At 41.9% G+C, this 21,279-nt stretch overlaps 1 protein-coding gene across 1 annotated transcript in view; it reads left to right on the top strand.

Moving 5' to 3' along the window:
• Positions 1-21,279, top strand: part of LOC130357271 (galactosylgalactosylxylosylprotein 3-beta-glucuronosyltransferase 1-like) — a gene marked incomplete in the record, with an annotated part of 202,076 nt that overhangs the window by 142,985 nt on the left and 37,812 nt on the right. The window contains 1 exon segment of the mRNA XM_056559901.1: positions 13,413-13,560. Coding sequence (XP_056415876.1) covers positions 13,449-13,560 — 112 coding nt within the window.

Raw genomic sequence — 21,279 nt, 5'->3', positions numbered from 1 at the left:
AAAGGGCATGACCAGATACTCAAAGTGTCCATCTCTGGTGTTAAATGCAGTCTTCCATTAGTCCCCCTCCCTGATGCGGATTAGATTATAAGCACCTCTTAAGTCCAGTTTGGTAAAGATGTGGGCACCTTGTAGGCGATCAAAGAGTTCCGAGATAAGAGGTAGGGGGTAGCGGTTCTTTACCGTGATTTTATTAAGTCCGCGGTAATCAATGCAAGGACGTAGGGAGCCATCTTTTTTGGACACAAAAAAAAATCCAGCTCCGGCAGGAGAGGAGGATTTGCGGATAAACCCCTTTTTTAAATTTTCCTGGATGTACTCTGACATGGCAAGAGTCTCTGGAGCAGACAGAGGATAGATTCTGCCCCGGGGTGGAGTAGTACCCGGAAGGAGGTCAATAGGACAGTCATAAGGCCTGTGAGGAGGTAAAGTCTCAGCTTGCTTTTTGCAGAACACGTCAGCATAGTCCATATAAGCCTTAGGAAGACCGGTTACAGGGGGAACCACAGGGTCACGGCAGGGAGTACAGGGAACCGGTTTAAGACAGTCCTTGAGACAAGAAGTACCCCAATTCTTGATTTCTCCTGTGGACCAATCAAGGGTTGGGGAATGGCGTTGAAGCCACGGTAATCCAAGAAGAATTTCGGAAGTGCAGTTGGAGAGGACCAAAAATTCAATTTTTTCGTGATGAGGTCCGATGCACATTAGGAGAGGTTCCGTGCGGTAACGCACGGTACAGTCCAATCTTTCATTATTAACAGAGTTGATGTAGAGGGGTCTGGCGAGACTGGTCACCGGGATGTTGAATCTGTTGATGAGAGAGGCCAAAATAAAATTTCCTGCAGATCCGGAATCCAAGAAGGCCATAGTAGAGAAGGAGAAGGTAGAAGAAGATATCCGCACAGGCACAGTAAGGCGTGGAGAAGCAGAGTTGACATCAAGAACTGTCTCACCCTTGTGCGGAGTCAGCGTACGTCTTTCCAGGCGGGGAGGACGGATAGGACAATCCTTCAGGAAGTGTTCGGTACCGGCACAGTACAGGCAGAGATTCTCCATGCGGCGTCGTGTCCTCTCTTGAGGTGTCAAGCGAGACCGGTCAACTTGCATAGCCTCCACGGCGGGAGGCACAGGAACGGATTGCAGAGGACCAGAGGAGAGAGGAGCCGGGGAGAGAAAACGCCTTCGTGCGAACAAAGTCCATATCCTGGCGGAGCTCCTGACGCCTTTCGGAAAAACGCATGTCAATGCGGGTGGCCAGATGAATAAGTTCATGCAGGTTAGCAGGAATTTCTCGTGCGGCCAGCACATCTTTAATGTTGCTGGATAGGCCTTTTTTAAAGGTCGCGCAGAGGGCCTCATTATTCCAGGATAATTCGGAGGCAAGAGTACGGAATTGGATGGCATACTCGCCAACAGAAGAATTACCCTGGACCAGGTTCAGCAGGGCAGTCTCAGCAGAAGAGGCTCGGGCAGGTTCCTCAAAGACACTTCGAATCTCCGTGAAGAAGGAGTGTACAGAGGCAGTGACGGGGTCATTGCGGTCCCAGAGCGGTGTGGCCCATGACAGAGCTTTCCCAGACAGAAGGCTGACTACGAAGGCCACCTTAGACCTTTCAGTAGGAAACTGGTCCGACATGATCTCCAAGTGCAGGGAACATTGCGAAAGAAAGCCACGGCAAAACTTAGAGTCCCCATCAAATTTATCCGGCAGGGATAATCGTAGGCCGGAAGCGGCCACTCGCTGCGGAGGAGATTGTTGCTGGAGTTGTGGTAGTAGCTGCTGTAGCATCACGGTCAGTTGAGACAGCTGGTGGCCTTGTTGCGCTATCTGTTGCGACTGCTGGGCGACCACCGTGGTGAGGTCGGCGACAACTGGCAGTGGGACTTCAGCGGGATCCATGGCCGGATCTACTGTCACGATTCGGCTGGCTGGAGGTGGATCCTCTGTGCCAGAGAGGGATTGGCGTGGACCGTGCTGGTGGACCTCCAAATGCAATGGTGTCCGCTCACCTCCGGAGCCGAATCTCTGACACACCTGTGCTGACACGGACCCGCCGGTCCCGCCCCGGCTTCAACAGCGTATAGAAGGAAGGATTGTCCGGCACCAGGTATGCTCTAAAAGATTTCTTTTATTCAAGCCATAGCAAGGAAACAAACATCACAGGACTGTAGTAATCTGACGCGTTTCGCTCTCTCTTGAGCTTAAACGTAGACTTTCACTGGCACGATGGCAACAAGATCCGGCCAGGGAGTGCAGGGGAAGTGAGGTATACATAGGGAGTGCACAGGTGAGAATACTGATTAGGCCTGCTGCGGCAATCAGTGGCGCAGCGGCCCTTTAAATGGCAGAGACCCGGCGCGCGCGCGCCCTAAGGAGCGGGGCCGCGCGCGCCGGGACAACACAGACGGGGAACGGGTGAGGTACGGGGGCCGAGATGCGCATCGCGAGCGGGCGCATCCCGCATCGCGAATCGCATCCCGGCTGGGAGTAATATCGCAGCGCACCCGGTCAGCAGGTCTGACCGGGGCGCTGTGAATGAGAGAACGCTGCGAGCGCTCCGGGGAGGAGCGGGGACCCGGAGCGCTCGGCGTAACAGGGAGATAAGGCCTAGAGATAGATAGAAGTTTATGGTAAGATAATGCACAGAGATAGATAGAAGTCTATGAGGAGATAAGGCCCAGTGATAGATAGAAGTTTATGGTAAGATAAGGCCCAGAGATAGATAGAAGTCTATGGGGAGATAAGGCCCAGAGATAGATAGAAGTCTATGGGGAGATAACGCACAGAGATAGATAGAAGTCTATGGGGAGATAATGCACAGAGATAGATAGAAGTCTATGGGGAGATAAGGCCTAGAGATAGATAGAAGTTTATGGTAAGATAATGCACAGAGATAGATAGAAGTCTATGAGGAGATAAGGCCCAGTGATAGATAGAAGTCTATGGGGAGATAAGGCCCAGAGATAGATAGAAGTCTATGGGGAGATAAGGCCCAGAGATAGATAGAAATCTATGGGGAGATAAGGCCTCGAGATAGATAGAAGTCAATGGGGGGAGATAATGCACAGAGATAGATAGAAGTCTACGGGGAGATAATGCACAGAGATAAATAGAAGTCTATGGGGAGATAAGGCCTAGAGATAGATAGAAGTCTATGGGGAGATAAGGCCCAGAGATAGATAGAAGTCTATGGGGAGATAAGGCCCAGAGATAGATAGAAGTCTATGGGGAGATAAGGCCCAGAGATAGATATAAGTCTATGGGGAGATAAGGCCCAGAGATAGATAGAAATCTATGGGGAGATAAGGCCTCGAGATAGATAGAAGTCAATGGGGGAGATAATGCACAGAGATAGATAGAAGTCTACGGGGAGATAATGCAGAGAGATAGATAGAAGTCTATGGGGAGATAAGGCCTAGAGATAGATAGAACTCTATGGGGAGATAAGGCCCAGAGATAGATAGAAGTCTATGGGGAGATAAGGCCCAGAGATAGATAGAAGTCTATGGGGAGATAAGGCCCAGAGATAGATAGAAGTCTATGGGGAGATAAGGCCTAGAGATAGATAGAAGTCTATGGGGAGATAAGGCCCAGAGATAGATAGAAGTCTATGGGGAGATAAGGCCCAGAGATAGATAGAAGTCTATGGGGAGATAAGGCCCAGAGATAGATAGAAGTCTATGGGGAGATAAGGCCTAGAGATAGATAGAAGTCTATGGGGAGATAAGGCCCAGAGTGAGATAGAAGTCTATGGGGAGATTCTGCCTCGAGATAGATAGAAGTCAATGGGGGAGATAATGCACAGAGATAGATAGAAGTCTACGGGGAGATAATGCACAGAGATATATAGAAGTCTATGGGGAGATAAGGCCTAGAGATAGATAGAAGTCTATGGGGAGATAATGCACAGAGATAGATAGAAGTCTATGGGGAGATAAGGCCCAGAGATAGATAGAAGTCTATGGGGAGATAATGCACAGAGATAGATAGAAGTCTATGGGGAGATAAGGCCTAGAGATAGATAGAAGTCTATGGGGAGATAAGGCACAGACATAGATAGAAGTCTATGGGGAGATAAGGCCCAGAGATAGATAGAAGTCTATGGGGAGATAAGGCCCAGACATAGATAGAAGTCTATGGGGAGATAAGGCCCAGAGATAGATAGAAGTCTATGGGGAGATAATGCACAGAGATAGATTGAAGTTTATGGTAAGATAAGGCCCAGAGATAGATAGAAGTCTATGGGGAGATAAGGCCCAGTGATAGATAGAAGTCTATGGGGAGATAAGGCCCAGACATAGATAGAATTCTATGGGGAGATAATGCACAGAGATAGATAGAAGTCTATGGGGAGATAACGCCCAGAGATAGATAGAAGTCTATGAAGAGATGGCCTAGGGTGGGCACTAAATGATCTCTATGGAGGAGATTTATCAAATCCTGTGGAGAAGCAAAGTTGCCCAGTTGCCCATAGCAACCAATCAGATCACTTCTTTAATTCTTAACAAGTCCTGTGAAAAATGAAAGAAGCGATCTGATTGGTTGCTATGGGCAACTGAGCAACTTTGCCTCTCCACAGGTTTTGATGAATCTCCCCCTATGTCTCCATTGTCACATGACGCTGTAAAGTTATAAGACCTGATGTAGAACACAAGTCAATGGATGTGCTCAATGCAAGGGTTACTGCTGCGCCGTATGAGCTCATGTTATCTCACAATTGACGTCTTCTCTGATCGGCGCTGTCCTCTTCTCCATCCAGCTTAGACCGCCATGAAGACTTCTTTAACCCCTTAAGGACTCAGGGTTTTTCTGTTTTTGCACTTTCGTTTTTTCCTCCTTACCTTTTAAAAATCATAACCCTTTCAATTTTCCACCTAAAAATCCATATTATGGCTTATTTTTTGCGTCACCAATTCTGCTTTGCAGTGACATCAGTCATTTTACCCAAAAATTCACGACGAAATGGAAAAAAAAATCATTGTGCGACAAAATCGAAGAAAAAACGCCATTTTGTAACTTTTGGGGGCTTCCGTTTCTACGCAGTGCATATTTCGGTAAAAATGACACCTTATCATTATTCTGTAGGTCCATACGATTACAATGATCCCCTACTTATATAGGTTGGATATTGTCGCACTTCTGGAAAAAATCATAACTACATGCAGGAAAATTTATACGTTTAAAAATGTCCTATTCTGACCCCTATACCTTTTTTATTTTTTCACAAACAGGGCGGTATGAGGGCTCATTTTTTGCGCCGTGATCTGAAGTTTTTATTGGTATGATTTTTGTTTTGATCGGAATTTTTGATCACTTTTTATTAATTTTTTAATGGTATAAAAAGTGACCAAAATACGCTTTTTTGGACTTTGGAATTTTTTTGCGCGTACGCCATTGACCGTGCGGTTTAATTAACAATATATTTTTATAGTTTGGACATTTACGCACGCGGCGATACCACATATAGGGACCTATAACTCTGCACACACTGATCTCTTATACTGATCATTGTTATCCCATAGGGATCTATAACACTGCACACACTGATCTCTTAGACTGATCATTGTTATCCCATAGGGACCTATAACACTGCACACACTGATCTCTTATACTGATCATTGTTATCCCATAGGGACCTATAACACTGCACACATTGATCTCTTATACTAATCATTGTTATCCCATAGGGACCTATAACACTGCACACACTGATCTCTTATACTGATCATTGTTATCCCATAGGGACCTATAACACTGCACACACTGATCTCCTATGCTGATCACTGGCGTGTATTAACACGCCTGTGATCAGCGTTATCGGAGCTTGACTGCTCCTGCCTGGATCTCAGGCATGGAGCAGTCATTCGTCGATCTTACACCGAGGAGGCAGGTAAGGGCCCTCCCGGTGTCCTGCAAGCTGTTCGGGACGCTGCGATTTCACTGCGGCAGCCCCGAACAGCCCGACTGACTAGCCAGGATACTTTCGCTTTAGAAGCGGCGGCATGTATCTATACTAAAAGGTAACATGAAAAACTGGGCATATTTGTCTCTTGCTCTGGCAGCAGCTCCAGCCACTCCTGTTCACCTTGACTATGCTCAGGCCAATCAGGAGGTGTGTACAACTGGCCAATCATGTCCACCCTTAGCATCCACACCCTGCTGAGCTTATTTAAGGTGCTCTGTCCATTTCCTTGCCTGTGATAAAGAAGCTTCCTTGTCTCTGGTTTTCATTTCTCCTCTGTATCTTGTGTATATTCTTGGTCAGTTTCCTGACTATTCTATTGCATTGTGATTCTGTACCGCACAGCTTTCTCTGTTACCGACTTGGCTTGTATCATTCTGATTATACATTTGTTTGTGCATTCCCTATTTGTGCGCTTTTGGCTGTTCGGACATGCTAGGAGTTGTAGTTTCGAAACGGGAGGTACACTGGTTGAGAAATACAACCCAATGCTCTACACTATAGACTATATTTATAAAATGTAATGGCATGCGGAGCCAAAAGTATTATGCAGTTTAGTGCCCAAATAGCAGTATTTTACAATGGCCAAATAAGATAGAGAGTAACCAAGCAAAATACTGCTATACAGTGGTTTAAAAAATACAGTGGCTGCTCCATAAATAAAGTCGCCTAATAACAGCACTATACAAGCAATATGAGGTGATGTATAGCCCTCCCTATTGACGTATCTTGTGTGCTCAGCCCTTCCTTAAAGGGGTATTCCAGGAATTTTTTTTTATTTATTTGACTATGCTACAGGGGCTGTAAAGTTAGTGTAGTCCATAATACAGTGTCTGTACCTGTGTGTGACGGTTTTCTCACAATTCTTCTGTGATTTTCACCCCAATATTTCTTTTTACCAGCATACAAAATGGCTGTTGTTTCGGATTTTTCCCAGATTGCTATGTGGCCGAGACATTACATCACTAGTCAGCTGATGACAGGGAGCCTGTCTGCTTCAATGGGTGGAGCGATCGCTTGGTGGGAGAGAGATCAATCTGCAACTAATGCAACAGCTGTAGGCACCCTGATTGAAAAGCACAGGTCTTTTGAATGGATGCAGCTCATTTATGTTTCAATGGGTGGGGTGGCTGATGTGTGGGAGGGAGGAAAATGGAATTATGGGATTTGTAGTAAAAAAAAAAAAAAAAAATTAAAAAGGAAATACCAATTCGCAAAAAGCTAGCCACAGTATTATGGTAATCTCACAACATAGCCATTTAGCCCCAAGACAAGCGCAGATCCTTCCTAAGCATGTCTATTACTGTCTGCCAGGTACGTACTAAAATCATCGTATGGTGGAGTACCCCTTTAACCCATCCCTGATTGTCACCCAGAGTATCACAGCATAGCCATTTACCAACACCACTTTCTGTGTCATAACAGTCTCAACATCCTATTTAGGGAAACGAGCCTCAATATGAAGGGGAGGGGTCAATAGAGACCCTGGTGCTCGGTTGGCTGATCCCCACATCTACCGCCAACCCCTTACCCCGACCAAATTAAAACAACATGTCCTATTTTATTATTCTGGTTCTGATGTATCAATTATGGCAGGAAATTGCTGCATAAAGAAACAGCTTGTAGCCTTCAAAAATAAATAGATCCTTCCCTCAAAGCGTTGACAGACTCTGAGTTCCTGCCATTGAATGTCATCTGCGGGGAAGCCGAAAGTCGCAAATAATTATCGCTTCTTTCATCTATTTAAAAATTACTTTAAAAAATAAATAAATAAATAAGATTGCTTTTTCAAGAGACGAGTAACATTAAAGGGAGAACTCCGCTTATTAACAACGTTTCCCATCATTACTGCGGTAAAATCTACATAAAAAGTCACCGCACTTTGTAAATACTTTGCTTTACTCTTTATTTTTTTTTTTTTTTTTTTTTACTGCTCTTGAGCTATAGCGCATTTTCTGTTCTATTCACTTCCGAAGCAACAATGACAATTCTGCTGCAATCTAATGGAATCTGCCCAATAGCTGTAACTATGTGACTGTCATCTGGGCTCCCACAATGCACTGCTCTTTCATAAATAAATGTAAACTCTCACGGTACTTTACAGTTTAGGTAGTTTACCCCCTGCAGGTAGGATCCCCCTCGAAGGTACATTGCCACCTGTACGTAGGAGAACCCTGAAGGTAGTTTTCCCCCTATATGTTGTAACCGAAGGGGTAGGAAGTTTGTCTGCCCATATAAAGGACCCCCTGTTGGTTGCTTGCACCCCCAAGGGTAATTTTCCCCTTTATTTAGGACCCCCCTGTAGAAAGGACCCCCTTGAACATAGCTTGCCCCTCTCTGTATGCAGCACCAAGCCCCCTCGTATATATAACTTGCCCCCTGTAGCTAAGACACCCTGAAGGTAGTTTTCCCTTTGTAGGTTAAAGGGGTATTCCGGGCAAAGACATCTTACCCCCTATCCAAAGGATAAAGGATAAGCTGTCTGATCGCAGGGGGACCGCGGCTGGGACCCCCCGCGATCTCCAGGAACCTCCATTCTACACGGAGCTGCATGTCCAGTTTCGGAATCCTCCAGGTTTCCGGGACTGAAGACGTGACGTCACGCTTCCATTCATGTCTATGGGAGGGGGCGTGATGACACAAGGGGGCATGGCGTGATGTCACCTCTCAAGTCGCAGCAGATCCCCGATTTGTAAAATCTTGAAGTGCAGATAGTCGCGATAAAAATTAGCATTACGAATATTCGTGCTCAACACTACTATGGACCACCGTCAGCTCTTCTCTGTTGGGGTCCTTTGACTTCCCTTCAGAGCGGATATTGTATATTTTAAAGGGGTACTCCGGCGCTTAGACATCTTATCCCCTATCCAAAGGATTGGGGATAAGATGCCTGATCCCGCCGCTGGGGACCCCCGGGATCTCAGCTGCAGCACCCACCTCAACGGCTTCCGGCAGCGCTGGAGGCTTCGGATCCCAACCACACAAGCGAAATAGCGTGACGTCACGACTCCGCCACCGTGTGACGTCAGGCTCCGCCCCTCAATGCAAGTCTATGGGAGGGGGCGTGACGGCCGTCACGCCCCCTCCCATAGGCTTGCATTGAGGGAGCGGAGCGTGACGTCACACAGGGGCGGAGCCGTGACGTCACAACGCTCCAGCCCCGTGATCGACAGTAATCAGACCCGGAACGAACACGCTCCGGGGACTGATTTTAACGGGGTGCGGCGTGCAAGATCACAGGGGTCCCCAGCAGCGGGACCTCCGCAATCAGGCATCTTATCCCCTATCCTTTGGATAGGGGATAAGATGTCTAAGCGCCGGAGTACCCCTTTAAGGGCCCCCTTGCTCTTCACCATTCAGCTTTAATAGTATATCCCATAAAATCTCCTATAAATGTAAAGAACACCAGTCCTGCTGGAAATAAAACCCCAATAGACGATCCTGAAGGCCCCAGAACTCAATGTGACAGATAAAGCCACTAAAAATGGTAATTTCTAAAGTTCCGACCTGAAAAAGTGGACGCAGACAATTACCAAAGTGCTGATTTATGCGTTTGTATCCTATTATTTCTGGTGCGTTGTTATATCAAAGTCAGGTCCTAAAAATTGAATGTCCGCTTTACTGCGCCTGAATGTAATTATTCTTAAATAGAGCAGAACAGCGAAATCTCCGTAACCCGCAGACTGCCGGACGCTGCTCTGACCTTAAATACTAAGAGGGAAGAACATTCCTGTACAACGAGAACAGTGTTATGTTTGTTTTATTGTTATTTATAGGGGCAGTATTATAGTAGTTATATTCTTGTATATAGGAGCAGTATTATAGTAGTTATATTCTTGTATGTAGGGAGCAGTATTATAGTAGTTATATTCTTGTATATAGGGGGCAGTATTATAGTAGTTATATTCTTGTATATAGGGGGCAGTATTATAGTAGTTATATTCTTGTATATAGGAAGCAGTATTATAGTAGATATATTCTTGTATATAGAGGCAGTATTATAGTAGTTATATTCTTGTATATAGGGGGCAGTATTATAGTAGTTATATTCTTGTATATAGGAGCAGTATTATAGTAGTTATATTCTTGTATATAGGGGGCAGTATTATAGTAGTTATATTCTTGTATATAGGAGCAGTATTATAGTAGTTATATTCTTGTATATAGGAGCAGTATTATAGTAGTTATATTCTTGTATATAGGAGCAGTATTATAGTAGTTATATTCTTGTATATAGGAGGCAGTATTATAGTAGTTATATTCTTGTATATAGGAGCAGTATTATAGTAGTTATATTCTTGTATATAGGAGCAGTATTATAGTAGTTATATTCTTGTATATAGGAGCAGTATTATAGTAGTTATATTCTTGTATATAGGAGCAGTATTATAGTAGTTATATTCTTGTATATAGGAGGCAGTATTATAGTAGTTATATTCTTGTATATAGGAGCAGTATTATAGTAGTTATATTCTTGTATATAGGAGCAGTATTATAGTAGTTATATTCTTGTATATAGGAGCAGTATTATGGTAGTTATATTCTTGTATATAGGAGCAGTATTATAGTAGTTATATTCTTGTATATAGGAGCAGTATTATAGTAGTTATATTCTTGTATATAGGAGGCAGTATTATAGTAGTTATATTCTTGTATATAGGAGCAGTATTATAGTAGTTATATTCTTGTATATAGGAGCAGTATTATAGTAGTTATATTCTTGTATATAGGAGCAGTATTATAGTAGTTATATTCTTGTATATAGGAGCAGTATTATAGTAGTTATATTCTTGTATATAGGAGCAGTATTATAGTAGTTATATTCTTGTATATAGGAGGCAGTATTATAGTAGTTATATTCTTGTATATAGGAGCAGTATTATAGTAGTTATATTCTTGTATATAGGAGCAGTATTATAGTAGTTATATTCTTGTATATAGGAGCAGTATTATGGTAGTTATATTCTTGTATATAGGAGCAGTATTATAGTAGATATATTCTTGTATATAGGAGCAGTATTATAGTAGTTATATTCCTGTATATAGGAGCAGTATTATAGTAGTTATATTCTTGTATATAGGAGCAGTATTATAGTAGTTATATTCTTGTATATAGGAGGCAGTATTATAGTAGTTATATTCTTGTGTATAGGAGCAGTATTATAGTAGATATATTCTTGTATATAGGAGCAGTATTATAGTAGTTATATTCCTGTATATAGGAGCAGTATTATAGTAGTTATATTCTTGTATATAGGGGCAGTATTATAGTAGTTATATTCTTGTATATAGGAGGCAGTATTATAGTAGTTATATTCTTGTATATAGGAGCAGGATTATAGTAGTTATATTCTTGTATATAGGAGCAGTATTATAGTAGTTATATTCTTGTATATAGGAGGCAGTATTATAGTAGTTATATTCTTGTATATAGGAGCAGTATTATAGTAGATATATTCTTGTATATAGGAGCAGTATTATAGTAGTTATATTCCTGTATATAGGGGCAGTATTATAGTAGTTATATTCTTGTATTTAGGAGCAGTATTATGGTAGTTATATTCTTGTATATAGGAGCAGTATTATAGTAGATATATTCTTGTATATAGAAGCAGTATTATAGTAGTTATATTCCTGTATATAGGAGCAGTATTATAGTAGTTATATTCTTGTATATAGGAGCAGTATTATAGTAGTTATATTCTTGTATATAGGAGGCAGTATTATAGTAGTTATATTCTTGTGTATAGGAGCAGTATTATAGTAGATATATTCTTGTATATAGGAGCAGTATTATAGTAGTTATATTCCTGTATATAGGAGCAGTATTATAGTAGTTATATTCTTGTATATAGGAGGCAGTATTATAGTAGTTATATTCTTGTATATAGGAGCAGGATTATAGTAGTTATATTCTTGTATATAGGAGCAGTATTATAGTAGTTATATTCTTGTATATAGGAGGCAGTATTATAGTAGTTATATTCTTGTATATAGGAGCAGTATTATAGTAGATATATTCTTGTATATAGGAGCAGTATTATAGTAGTTATATTCCTGTATATAGGGGCAGTATTATAGTAGTTATATTCTTGTATATAGGAGACAGTATTATAGTAGTTATATTCTTGTATATAGGTGCAGTATTATAGTAGTTATATTCTTGTATATAGGAGCAGTATTATAGTAGTTATATTCTTGTATATAGGAGACAATATTATAGTAGTTATATTCTTGTATATAGGTGCAGTATTATAGTAGTTATATTCTTGTGTAGAGGAGACAGTATTATAGTAGTTATATTCTTGTATATAGGAGCAGTATTATAGTAGTTATATTCTTGTATATAGGAGACAGTATTATAGTAGTTATATTCTTGTATATAGCTGCAGTATTATAGTAGTTATATTTTTGTATATAGGAGCAGTATTATAGTAGTTATATTCTTGTATATAGGAGCAGTATTATAGTAGTTATATTCTTGTATATAGGAGCAGTATTATAGTAGTTATATTCTTGTATATAGGAGTAGTATTATAGTAGTTATATTCTTGTATATAGGAGCAGTATTATAGTAGTTATATTCTTGTATATAGGAGCAGTATTATAGTAGTTATATTCTTGTATATAGGAGGCAGTATTATAGTAGTTATATTCTTGTATATAGGAGAAGTATTATAGTGGTTATATTCTTGTATATAAGAGCAGTATTATAGTAGTTATATTCTTGTATATAGGAGCAGTATTATAGTAGTTATATTCTTGTATATAGGAGCAGTATTATAGTAGTTATATTCTTGTATATAGGAGCAGTATTATAGTAGTTATATTCTTGTATATAGGAGGCAGTATTATAGTAGTGATATTCTTGTATATAGGAGCAGTATTATAGTGGTTATATTCTTGTATATAAGAGCAGTATTATAGTAGTTATATTCTTGTATATAGGAGCAGTATTATAGTAGTTATATTCTTGTATATAAGACGCAGTATTATAGTGGTTATATTCCTGTATATAGGAGCAGTATTATAGTAGTTGTATTCTTGTATATAGGAGGCAGTATTATAGTAGTTATATTCTTGTATATAGGAGCAGTATTATAGTAGTTATATTCTTGTATATAAGACGCAGTATTATAGTGGTTATATTCCTGTATATAGGAGCAGTATTATAGTAGTTGTATTCTTGTATATAGGAGGCAGTATTATAGTAGTTATTTTCTTGTATATAGGAGGTAGTATTATAGTAGGTACATTCCTGTATGTATAGTAGGCAGTATTACAAATTTAAGAAAGGGAACTCCGCAAAAACTATTTGTTAAATGTCTCAGCCATGAATGTCATTGACGATAATATGAAATGTGACTGGAATAGATTTTTCTGTGTCAGAAATAAAATAAATGCCAAATATAAAATAATAAAAATCTTCAATCTTCTCATTTCCTCCAGGTAAAGAAATGACCGATCACGGACAATCAGAACAGCATGCTGAGGAGACGCAACCTTCTCACCACACTGCTCATTGTCCTGCCCTGGGCTCTTCTCCTAACGTTGTGGCACCAAAACCCCACCAGCCGCTACCTCACCATTTCAAGAAGTAAGTGCTTAAGGTGAAACCATATTCTGTGGCCAAAAAAAAACAGCCTTCAGTTTGTTTGTACAGTGGTCTGGTGTGAAGTCTATGACCAGTTCTTCTCCAGTCTAACACAGTGCTCTCTGCTGCCACCTCTGTCCATGTCAGGAACTGTCCAGAGCAGGAGAGGTTTGCTATGGGGATTTGCTTCTACTCTGGACAGTTCCTGACATGGACAGAGGTGTCAGCAGAGAGCACTTTGGTCAGACTGGAAAGAACTTCCTCTGTAGTATATAGCAGCTGATAAGTACTGGAAGGATTAAAAATAGAAGTAATTTACAAATCTGTTTAACTTTCTGGCACCAGTTAATTTGAAAACATTTTTTTCTCCGGAGTACTCCTTTAGAAGGGGTAATCCAGCCTTTAACAACTAATCACCTATCCATAGGATTGTGGGATATGTGTCTGATCCTCGGAGGATCCAACATCTCCAGAATGGGGTCCTGAATCTTTAAAGGGGTACTCCGATGGAAAACTTTTATTTTTTAAATCAACTGGTGCCATAAAATTAAATTTCTTCTTTAAGAAAATCTTAATCCTTCCAGTACTTATTAGCTGCTGAATACTACAGAGGAAATTGTTTTCTTTTTGGAACACAGAGCTCTCTGCTGACATCACGAGCACAGTGCTCTCTGCTGACATCTCTGTCCATTTCAGGAACTGTCCAGAGTAGGAGAAATTCCCCATAGCAAACATATGCTGCTCTGGACAGTTCCTACAATGGACAGAGATGTCAGCAGAGAGCACTGTGTTCCAAAAAGAAAAGTATTTCCTCTGTAGTATTCAGCAGCTAATAACTACTGGAAGGATTAAGATTTTTTTAATAGAAGTAATTTACAAATCTGTTTAACTTTCTGGCACCAGTTGATTAAAAAAAAAAAAAAATAAAGTTTCCCACCGGAGTACCCCTTTAAGCTGAATGGAGCGCAAGGTCGGCACACGTTCCATGCATTCTCTATGGAAGGACGAGAGATATATAAAAGATGTACTTGAGTATCTACGGCATTCCCATAGAGAATACATGGAACCTGTGCTGACCCCGTACTCCATGCAAAGGTTGGACCCCCTAAAGATATGGAGAAAGTATTTAAATGCTAAAGTACCCCTTTAAGAGTCCTAAGAGGGAAGATCCTAAGCTGCCAAAGGATAGGGGATAAGATGTATAATCGTAGGGGTCTCGCCGCTGGGACCCCCGCAATAATGGTGCAGCCCCCGGTATTCTGTGTTGAGCGCTGTCTCCGAGACCTAGACGTGACATCATGGGCACGCCCCCTCGTGATGTCACGCAACGCCCCCTCCATTCATGTCTATGGGAGGGGGAGTGGCGAACGCCACGCCCCCTCCCATAGACATGAATGGAGGGGGCGTTGCGTGACATCATGAGGGGGCGTGACCGTGGTGTTACGTCTCTGTCTCTGAGAATACCGGGGTCTGCACTGAGATGGCAGGTGTCCCAGCGGCAGGACCCCTGCGATCATACATCTTATCCCCTATCCTTTGACAGCTGGGGATAAGATGTATAAAGCCGAAATACCCCTTTAACCACTCAGCATATTGTGATCCCGTTTCGGGTGTAGGATGAGGGGGTGGGGGGGTCTATCAGAGCCCAGAGGTGATGACAAACCACTTTTATATCACTTATACCACTTGATGGACATTTTTTTTTTTAACCCGTACTAACTATGTAACTTATATGTCACTATTGACCGCGGCATCTAAAGGGGTTAAATGGCAAGGATCATACTTATCTCTGATCCCAGCCATTTCTGGCTCTAATAGAAAGTAGGCACCTGCCTTGTATGGAGAGACATCATGAAGGGTTAAAAAATAAATTAAAAAAAATGAAGTACCCCCTTTATGCCACGATTTACAATACTTATACAACACGGCTATAATGCTATCACACTGCTCCCGGTCAGGCATGGGTTAATTCTTGTCCCTACATTGTTCCCTTTTGTATCCAGTGGCTTCCTCCGTCGTTACATAATGTGATATATTTGGGTATAAAGGAACCTTCTAGAACAAACTGAAATGATTTAAATATATTTATAGATTTCTGATTACACTAATCCCCGCCAGCGGCCGCCTTGGCGCTAATCACGACTAACCAGCCATTGATATTAACCGCAGGAATTGGCACATTCTGCTGATTAAATGTAAATGATCTCGACCTTTGTATAGTCAGGAACGAGAACGGGCAGTGTGCGGGGTTCAATGACTCTCTCTTCCCCCTCGCCCAAGAAGGTGCGCAACCATTGCTCAGATACTTAGCCCTTAGCTGTCCAGGCATGCTGGGAGTTGTAGTTTTCCAAAATCCAGAGGCAGACCCGTTGGGACACCTTATAATACTCAATGTATGATCAGGGAAGCTGAATGCTGTATGAAAGCAATGCGTTCAGCTTCCTAAAGACATCCAATACCAGTGTTTCATAACCAGTGGGCTGTCCGGGCATGCTGGGAGTTGTAGTTTTGTAACAACAGGGGGGGCATAAACTGGTTGGTAAACACTATAATACACAATGAATGATCAGGGAAGCTGAATGCTATGAAAGAAATGTGTTCAGCTTCCTAAACACATTCAATACCAGTGTTTCATAACCAGTGGGCTGTGCGGGCATGCTGGGAGTTGTAGTTTTTTAACAACTGGGGGGGGCAGACTGGTTGGGAAACACTATAATACACAATGTATTATTAGGGAAGCTGAATGCTATGAAAGCAATGTGTTCAGCTTCCTAAACACATCCAATACCAGTGTTTCAAAACCAGTGGGATGTCCGGGCATGCTGGGAGTTGTAGTTTTGTAACAACTGGGGGGGGGGGCAGACTGGTTGGGAAACACCATAATACACAATGTATTATCAGGGAAGCTGAATGCTATGAAATCAATGTGTTCAGCTTCCTAAACACATCTAATACCGGTGTTTCATAACCAGTGGGCTGTCTGGGCATGCTGGGTTTTGTAGTTTTGTAACAACAGGGGGGGGGGGCAAACTGGTTGGGAAACACTATAATACACAATGTATTATCAGGGAAGCTAAATGCTATGAAAGCAATGTGTTCAGCTTCCTAAACACATCCAATACAAGTGTTTCATAACCAGTGGGCTGTGCGGGCATGCTGGGAGTTGTAGTTTTTTAACAACTGGGGGGGGGGGGCAGACTGGTTGGGAAACACCATAATACACAATGTATTATCAGGGAAGCTGAATGCTATGAAATCAATGTGTTCAGCTTCCTAAACACATCTAATACCGGTGTTTCATAACCAGTGGGCTGTCTGGGCATGCTGGGTTTTGTAGTTTTGTAACAACAGGGGGGGGGGGTGCAAACTGGTTGGGAAACACTATAATACACAATGTATTATCAGGGAAGCTGAATGCTATGAAAGCAATGTGTTCAGCTTCCTAAACACATCCAATACAAGTGTTTCATAACCAGTGGGCTGTGCGGGCATGCTGGGAGTTGTAATTTTGTAACAACGGGGGGGGGGGGGGGGGCAGACTGGTTGGGAAACACTATAATACACAATGAATGATCAGGGAAGCTGAATGCTATAAAAGCAATGTGTTCAGCTTCCTAAACACATCTAATACCAGTGTTTCATAACCAGTGGGCTGTCCGGGCATGCTGGGTTTTGTAGTTTTGCAACAACAGGGGGGGGGGGCAAACTGTTTGGGAAACACTATAATACACAATGTATGATCAGGGAAGCTGAATGCTATAAAAGACATGTGTTCAGCTTCCTAAAAACATCTAATAGTAGCGTTTCATAACCATTGTGCCTCCAGCTGTTGCAAAACTACAACTGCCAGCATGCCCAGACAGCCGAAGGCTGTCTGGGCATGCTGGCAGCTGTAGTTTTGCAGTAGCTAGAGGCGCAATGGTTGGGAAACACTAGAATACATTGTGTAGTTTAGTGTGTCCCAAAGAGTGTGCCTCCAGATGTTGCAAAATTACAACTCCCAACATGCCCGAACAGCCTTCATGGGAGTTATAGGGAGTTACAGGCATTATCGGAGTTAGAGTTTCAAAACAGCTGGAGGCACACTGGTTGGGACACACTATAATACACAATGTATGATCAGGGAAGCTGAATGCTATGAAAGCAATGTGTTCCGCTTCCTAAACACATCTAATACCAGTGTTTCATAACCAGTGGGCTGTCCGGGCATGCTGGGAGTTGTAGTTTTTTAACAACTTGGGGGGGGGGGTGCAGGCTGGTTGGGAAACACTATAATACACAATGTATGATCAGGGAAGCTGAATGCTATAAAAGCAATGTGTTCAGCTTCCTAAATACGTCTAATAGTAGCGTTTCATAACCATTGTGCCTCCAGCTGTTGCAAAACTACAGCTGCCAGCATGCCCAGACAGCCGAAGGCTGTCTGGGCATGCTGGCAGTTGTAGTTTTGCAATAGCTGGAGGCACAATGGTTGGCACACACTATAATACATTGTGTATTTTTGTGTGTCCCAAAGAGTGTGCCTCCAGATGTTGCAAAATTACAACTCCCAGCATGCCCGGACAGCCTTTATGGTAGTTATAGAGAGTTACAGGTATTATAGGAGTTATTAGTTTCAAAACAGCTGGAGGCACACTGGTTGGGACACACTTTAATACACAATAGCCCTGATTTACTAACATGATCCCGACTCATTTTATCGGGTTATGAGACACAATTTGTGTCGCACGTCCTCTGCGACACTTTGTGCGACACATTTTATTAGTAAAAACCCGACGGTTTTCTAATTACTTGGAGTATTGTTTTAACCCGACTAAAGGGGCGTGGTTTGCATAATCAGGGGCGTGTTCCCGACATTTTCCTGAAAACCCGACAGTTGTATTTAAAGACCCACCAGACAAATAGTAGCTTTTTATATTACATTTTCCTTTTTATTATTATTATTATAATTATTTTTATTTATTTTTTGGGTAGTGGGGAATTTCTCTCTTTATTTTATTTATTTATTTATTTTTTAAATCTTGGCTTTGATTTCCTTTTTATTTTTTTATTTTTTTTAAACTCATTAAAGGGGTACTCCGGTGGAAAACTTATCTTTTTTAATCAACTGGTGCCAGAAAGTTTAAAAGATTTGCAAATTACTTATATTAAAAAATCTTAATCCTTCCAGTACTTATTAGCTGCTGAATACTACAGAGGAAATTCTTTTCTTTTTGGAACACAGAGCTCTCTGCTGACATCACGAGCACAGTGCTCTCTGCTGACACCTCTGTCCATTTTAAGAACTGTCCAGAGTAGGAGAAAATCCCCATAGCAAACATATGCTGCTCTGGACAGTTCCTAAAATGGACAGAGATGTCAGCAGAGAGCACTGTGGTCGTGATGTCAGCAGAGAGCTCTGTGTTCTGTGTAGTATTCAGCAGCTAATAAGTACTGGAAGGGTTAAGATTTTTTAATAGAAGTCATTTACAAATCTGTTTAACTTTCTTGCACCAGTTTATTTAAAAAAAAAAAAAAAGTTTTCCACCGGAGTACCCCTTTAACGACCATGAATGTAAAGTTACGTCCTGGTGCAGAGTTACTTTTGCTTTATTTATTTGCTTTATACTTTATTTTTCCTGTGCGACACTTTTTTTTTCCCCCGTGCAACAGAATTTAATATCGTGCAACAGAATTTTCCCGACATGTGCGAAACATTGATAAATACGAGTGAGAAAAAATTGTCTGGGAAAAAATAACACTCAGAAAATAACCCAACACTCTCGGTAAATCAGGGCTAATGTATGATCAGGGAAGCTGAATGCCATGAAAGCAATGTGTTCAGCTTCCTGCACCCATTTAATTTCTGCTTTTTATGAGCAGTCTGCCTCCATCTTTTGCAAAACTACAACTCCCAGCATGTCCAGACAGCTTTAGCTGTTCTGGCATGCTGGGAGTTGAGGTATTGCAACAGCTGGAGGCACACTGGCCGAATATGGACATAAATGCAGCTAGAGTATGAACGATGTGGTGGCTGCGCAGGCGCCGTGTGCTCCGTTCATTCCAATGACAATTATGCCCCTGTTCTCGGGATGAGATCGGAATACCACTTTAGGGCTCGTTCACATGTGCGGATTTGTTTGTGAGTTTTCAGCAGCAGAGAGCGCGCCCCTATTCAGACTCGTAGCGGGAAACATGCTGCTAACTCACAGTGAAGTCCGCCCATGTGAACGAACCCTTAAGCCAGTGGGGTGTAGCTATAGGTAGCAGTCACATCCAGTCCTTGGTGGTTGAGGTGCTCCTTAAAGGGGTACTCTGGTAAAAAAAAAAAAAAAAACATTTTCTTTTTTTCAAATCAACTGATGCCAGAAAGTTATACAGTTTTGTAAATTACTTCTATTAAAAAATCTTAATCCTTCCAGTACTTATCAGCTGCTGTATGCTCCACAGGAAGTTGCATAGTTCTTCCCAGTCTTACCACAGTGCTCTCTGCTGATACCTCTGTCCATGTCAGGAACTGTCCAGAGCAGGAGAGGTTTGCTATGGGGATTTGCTCCTGCTCTGGACAGTTCCTGACATAGACAGAGGTGTCAGCAGAGAGCACTGTGGTCAGACAGAAAAGAACAGCTCGACTTCCTCTGGAGCAAACAGCAGCTGATAATTACTGGTAGGATTAAGATTTTTTTAATTGAAGTAATTTACAAAACTGTTTAACTTTGTGTAGCAAGTTGATACGAAAAAAAAAATAGTTTTCCACCAGAGTACCCCTTTAAGCCCCTCTACCACTAAAGCACCATTATTATAAAAGGCAATTGATAGGTGGGAGCCTGGTTATAAAGTCTGAATTAGGGAACAGGGTCTTTTGCAGAGTTGAGTATTAGTTCATCATGTAGCAAAATCGTTTCCCATTGAAGCTTAAAGATAACGTCAAACATTACTAAAAAAAAAAAATGGTGGCACATCAGATCAGGTCTACCTAAAGCAAAAAAAAAGGCTCGTGAGTCTGGTTTAAATCATAGTATACAAATATATTGATGCTGCTGTTGCTATGAGGCTGCTTGAATTAGTAATCTCCGGTGGCGCCACCTGCTGTAAGAAGTTGGCACCGCAGAGATGACAAAAACCCAGGTGTGCACTATACCAGGTGGGTGCCGGCTGCTATCTGCAGCCAACACCCGCCAGTAATGAGCGACATCAGAGATCACTCCAACGTTGGACATTTAACTTTTAAATGCCACAATCAATGGTGATTGCGGCATTAAAACAGTTTTTGACATGCATCCCTGGCGCCTAGTGGTCTCATCAGAACCCTCATAACATACAGTAATCTCGGAGTGCCGATCAATTGCCAAGGCCTGCCGTGACTAAGCTTTTGGTAAGCTATACCAATAGAGTGCCTGTCTTTTAGAGCAATGTTTTGCGTATGCTATAGGCGGCTGCTCCACCAATCCAATGCACAATACTTGATAAATCTCCCCCTTTTGAGTTCACTGATCCCCATTGTTTTGTGTTGGGATCGAGGTTAGATTTATACTGCCGGTGCCTATAAGCACAGAAGGTCCTTCATTTCCAATTTCACTTTTCAAGGGATAATTTGTCTCTTTTGAAGACGACTTATAGTACTCAACCCTTGACCCCCACATAAATCCAGCTCCACATAATCCCCCTCTAAATCGTTTGCCGCCATAGGCACAGGCCCATTGGCTTTACTGATAGATATGACCCTATTTTAGTGCTGCTTAA

Source organism: Hyla sarda, chromosome 2 (assembly GCF_029499605.1).
Source record: "Hyla sarda isolate aHylSar1 chromosome 2, aHylSar1.hap1, whole genome shotgun sequence".
Taxonomy (NCBI): Eukaryota; Metazoa; Chordata; class Amphibia; order Anura; family Hylidae; genus Hyla; species Hyla sarda.
Note: the sequence above shows the minus strand (reverse complement) of the source record. Positions and strands in the feature narration are given on the sequence as shown.